Consider the following 5,253-nt stretch of genomic DNA (forward strand, 5'->3'; position numbering starts at 1 on the left):
GTAGAATAAGTAATGCTGTTACGAATTCCTCTGGGGGGGGGGGTGATTTCACGTGGGAGAATATGTCTCTATTTTCACACAGCACAATTCACTTACTTTTTTATTTAGACTGCCATAGTGCATGAATGATTCCAGGAAGAGTAGGACGTTTGCTACGTCTTGTGGCAGGTCACCTGTTTTTGAACTAGAGAGAAAGACAAACACAAAAATCAAAATAGGCAATGACATTGGTTCATCTCAGAAGAGATGAACTCTATAAGATGATTTAATTGCTAAAGTCTCAAGAGTCTCTCTGCTAGTCTCGTGAAAAAAATCCAAAATGATTATTGACACAAGAGTTGTGACAAATCTGTTACTAAAACTGTCATCTGGTGATAAATGCAAGCAACGAACAGTTAAGCGTTACAAAGAAAACAGACCAGCTATCCAAATTGTTGCACCAGTAATAATTTATTTCGCGATTACCTCACTATGCTGAAAATGAAAATAACCACGAACAGATCTGCACAATCGATATTGAACGGATCAGTTAATAACATATCACACGTATAATCCACGTCGATATAACCACACGATATATCACACGATAATGATGTAATCCACACCGAACTCATACCCGAGAGATATCTCGACAGTGGACTTGATGAACTGGCCGAGGAGCGCAAAGAAGTGGTTCGTGTTCTCCGGGTGGAACTGCCTCAGCAGGGTGAACGTTCCGACGATGAACGGAACCTCATCCAGGTGATCGGTGAGCTTCTTAGACTGCAGAAGGCCTGCGAAGAAACGCAGCTTTAAGCCGTCGCGTCGTGAACACCATCCGATATCTTATATTCTGTGTTTGTTGCATGTAATTTCTCAGAATCTTTAGTTTAAATCTTTTGCCTTTACCTTTAAATTATTAGATAAGTTTAACATAACATAGGTTGATATATATATAAATATATAATATTATTATATATAATTATATTATTAAATTAATGTTAAATTTAGTTAAACAATTGTAAAAATCATAATCTGAAGTTTTTAATGCCATCATGAATGTAAAATTTTCCCAAACATCTATCCTGCATCAGAACCACGTATTTGCCCTTCCCTCTCTTTGACCTTGACCTCTATTTTTGACATGGCGCAATCATTTTGAATTGCACCACTCCACTTGCTGAATATGCCATGGGTAAATGATGCCGCTTAGATTTGTTCCACTATAGTTGACTGATGCACAGATAATATGGACAAACACTCCTGCTATATTTTAACTAACTAATCTCTACTACGTCAGATGAGCTAAACATTTCATAAAAGCAAGCAAACTAATGGAATGGTACAATAAGTTCATTAAGCTCAAGTTAATTGGATTCACCATTATTAAGTATTTAATTTAACAATGCTTCCCAGTATATTGACCAACATTAACTAATTATAATCCATTTCTAGCTTTTGTCGCCTACTGCCACCTGGTGATAAGCCAAAGCAACTTTATTCAGCTTGACGTCATGCAGCCATCCTCGTGCGACAGCACGAAAACGCCGCATAGCGGCCGCCAATACAAACAACCTGCACTATCCTAAACACTTTCTCGAGGCCCTTTAGGGTATAGGGAAAACGGCCGGGAAATCGTCCAGCGAGAGTTCTGTTCATAGCACGACGGTTTTGACTACCCACGTAGCTCGAGACTTGCTCCAAATGAGCCAGAAAGTAGTTTGGCTAATGTGCGCGCGTCCTATGGCCGTCAAAAACGGAGTTTAAACGTTTTCCATCGAGACACGCCCACGGCAACTACCAATCACCGCGCGCGCCTAGCATAGGCCAGCTCAGTTGCTGGGAAAATTGCCTGATTATTTTTACCCGTACTCTAAACCCGGCCAGCCCGTACTATGGCTATGGCCCGTAGACACGTGCCCCACCTGCCCACGTGTGTTCTTACCATGTACGACCGGTTTCAAACATAGTCTACGAATCGAAGCCATTCTACAGGATTCACATACGATCGAAGCCATTCTACACGATTCACATACAGGTTTCGACACGGGATTCACTGCACGCCTGACAAGACGACGGCAGTCGACGTATATAAGGACCGGCTGGGGTTGACTGCCCCCCCCCACATCTCGTCTCGCACATACGCGTCCGATAGATGGCGCCACTAGTCTACAAAAATTTGTCGTTACTGTTTGCTGGGAGCCATGCATCCATGCGCCGGCCTATGGATTTGGCGCACGGATGCATAGCTCCCAGCGCCTCATACTTTCGTAGCACGTTACCGCGGTCGAGTGCGCCTTGCCGCGGAACTGCGCGCTACACCGCGCTCGGCGGTCAGGATCAACGCTTCCTTTGCGCATCGCCTCTCTAGTATCCGGTCTCTCCTCTGGAGGTGATGCGGCCATGATGCCGAGGCGCGTCGAGGATTGACACGTCTAGTCCCATGCATTTCGCAATGTTTACATGCCACATCGCCATCTCTTGGATGTTTTATAAGTAAATATGGGGATTTTCAATAAAATAATGCGTTTTTAATGTATTTACCACGATTTACGTATAGAAACTATATGTTATTTTTACTGATTTCTCCGTATCTTTCCTTGGAGTTTTCATCGTCTTTCAATGCCTTTTTTCTGCGATTTCTGCGTGATTATTATTTTGCGCAGGCACTCATTTTGGAAATCCTCCAACATTTTTACTTCTTCCTTAAGTCCATGTTTCACTGTTATTTAGGAAGCAAGGTAAAACTGTGCATTCGTATAATTTCACTCTTCTTCTTGATTTCCATAATTTTGCTCTTCTGCCCATGATAATATTTCCCTCATCATGAACCTACATTTTTCAGTACGGACTCTTATCATATCATTACAACCTCCTATATCATTAATTAAATCCCCTAGGTATGAATATTTGGTGTATTTTTGGATTACTTGGTTGCCTATTAATATCTCCTTCTCTATCCTTTCTTTGTTGGTAAATTTTATAACCATTGTATTTGTTTTGTTCATATTAAATTCTAATCTTTTTGATTCAGCTAATCTGGAGCATGACTGAGCGATTTTTGTTACTGTTTTATAATCTCCAATTCCTAGAATATCGTCCATATATAATCATTGTCATCTTCTAAAACTACAGACCATCCGCTGACCGCTGTGTAGACGTGCGCCGGGCCTCGAATTTGGCACACGTCTCCACTGCGGACAGCGCTTCATACTTGAACATCCCCGCAGTCGCGTGCGCATATCCCACGGAACTGCGCGTCTCATCCGCGCGCAGCGCTTAGGATCAACAGCAAAGCTGTGCCACGCAATCTTGTATCATGTCTCTCTGGATAATACCAAGAGTACATAAGAGTACATAATACTCCTATTATGTACTCTTGATAATACACGGTGTGACAACTGTTACCGGTAATATATTTGATTTATCATAACTTTGCTTCTTACCAGAATGGTGATTAAATGCTATCTACTAGAATCACAGCTTACCTAAGCTCTTGATGTATTGTAGTTTCGGTAGCTGCCCAATCACGAACAGAAACACGAAGAGAGCTAGGTAGGGCAGCCGCTTTGTAGTTACATATATCTGATAACAAAATAAATACAGATTTATGTTACCTGTGCGTAGTGAGCACAACCGAAACATGCAACACGGAGTAAAACCTAGATCTATAAATATTCTCTTATAAAAACGCCAATATAAATCTGAGCTGTGTTTGGTTTTCTATCATATTTCACATTATATAACACTAAGATCGAGTGTTGCAACAGAGCATACTGGATACTCAGCATATAGTAAAATTATTCTAATCACTTGAAAGATATTCGAGATAAAAACCAGTTCAACTTGAACTTTTAACAGTTTTGGCATTTCGAATAGATTGAAATTACCTTGACAAATGGGTTATTCATGCCTGCTGCTTCCAGGTAGGATGTTAGTTCGTACAGCAAAGGGTTTTCTTCCTTGGGGTAGGGGAGAGATGGGTCAGCATAATGTGCTTGCACCTCTCCAAGAAGGACCCTACAACAGAATACCTTTGTCAATCCAAGATAACACACGTTCAAACAGTGTGACACCAAACTAAAGTTGCCGCACAATTACTCACCCACCAATGATGGCAAATCTCTGTCATAGGAACAGTTGTACAGTCAGAAGATAACTGCGCTTCGATATAATTATAGATATATATATTTATGATTGTTTCTACTAATTTATTCGCTTACCAGAGTATCACAATATCAGTCTGTTTGAGTATGCTCGTATTAACAAAAAGGCCAATAAGAAATGGAGAAACAATGTAGCAAGGTGCAATGATGTGCAAGCAGCGTACTCGTTGAAGGTTGCGAGGACACTTGCAAGGTTCTTCGAGTCAAACTTGCACGACGTGTTCAGCTCGTTGGCTATCAAGTTCCTCAGTAGTTGCATCTGTCCAACCTGTGACACACACGGAACATCATGTGTTACTGTATAATCATGTTAATTGAGAGTTAATGTATCTCGTTCGCTGATAATAATAGTAGTGCTTCGCTCATGAATATTTTCAGTGGAAGGCAACAGAAATGACAATCCAGGAAACAAAATTAAAAAAGACATTTTTTTACAAAATAAACTAACAATTCATAATGCAAAAAATGCAGAAGTCAACAGAGAAAACGTCAGCAAGCATACAATTGATGAATGTGTATGCATCATTCATTAGAAATAGCAGGAACATAGATAGAAATATATATAACATGTATAACTGTGGGCTCACACATGCATGCATGCGTATAAATCTACATATTATAGAGATTATTATGTCAACAACAATAGTGCATCTGCTCATTACTCATGTGAGCTACGCAGATCGTGAGTGTCATATATGTTACCTTGAGTATAATATCGAGGAATGGAGGCAAGATCTTCGATGCTTTAGACGTCGCCTGGCTGTAGAGCTTGTTCGGCTGAGCGACGCAGCTGTTGACGGGATTCAGAGAGGTCATCAGTGAGCTGAACGTCTCCATCCAGACCTTGTCACGCAGCACACCTCTCTCCAGCAGCGTCAGGAATCCCTGCAGCTCTCGCACTATCCTGCAAACATCACACGATACCGACATTAATAATAGTAATAAAGGTAACCCTGCAGCCCTCGCACTATCCTGCAAACATCACACGATACCGACGTTAATAATAGTAATAAAGGTAACCCTGCAGCCCTCGCACTATCCTGCAAACATCACACGATACCGACGTTAATAATAGTAATAAAGGTAACCCTGCAAGATAAAGTTCTCA

The 5,253-nt window shown here is 41.0% G+C and overlaps 1 protein-coding gene across 1 annotated transcript in view; it reads right to left on the reverse strand.

Annotated features, from left to right (window-relative positions):
- Positions 1-5,253, reverse strand: part of LOC106810964 (WASH complex subunit strumpellin-like) — a gene marked incomplete in the record, with an annotated part of 28,296 nt that overhangs the window by 5,254 nt on the left and 17,789 nt on the right. Inside the window, 6 exon segments of the mRNA XM_014814462.1 lie at positions 97-184; positions 617-773; positions 3,468-3,564; positions 3,870-3,999; positions 4,310-4,413; positions 4,848-5,049. Of these exon segments, the coding sequence (XP_014669948.1) occupies positions 97-184; positions 617-773; positions 3,468-3,564; positions 3,870-3,999; positions 4,310-4,413; positions 4,848-5,049 (778 nt within the window).

This window comes from Priapulus caudatus, unplaced genomic scaffold (assembly GCF_000485595.1).
Source record: "Priapulus caudatus unplaced genomic scaffold, Priapulus_caudatus-5.0.1 Scaffold490, whole genome shotgun sequence".
Taxonomy (NCBI): Eukaryota; Metazoa; Priapulida; class Priapulimorpha; order Priapulimorphida; family Priapulidae; genus Priapulus; species Priapulus caudatus.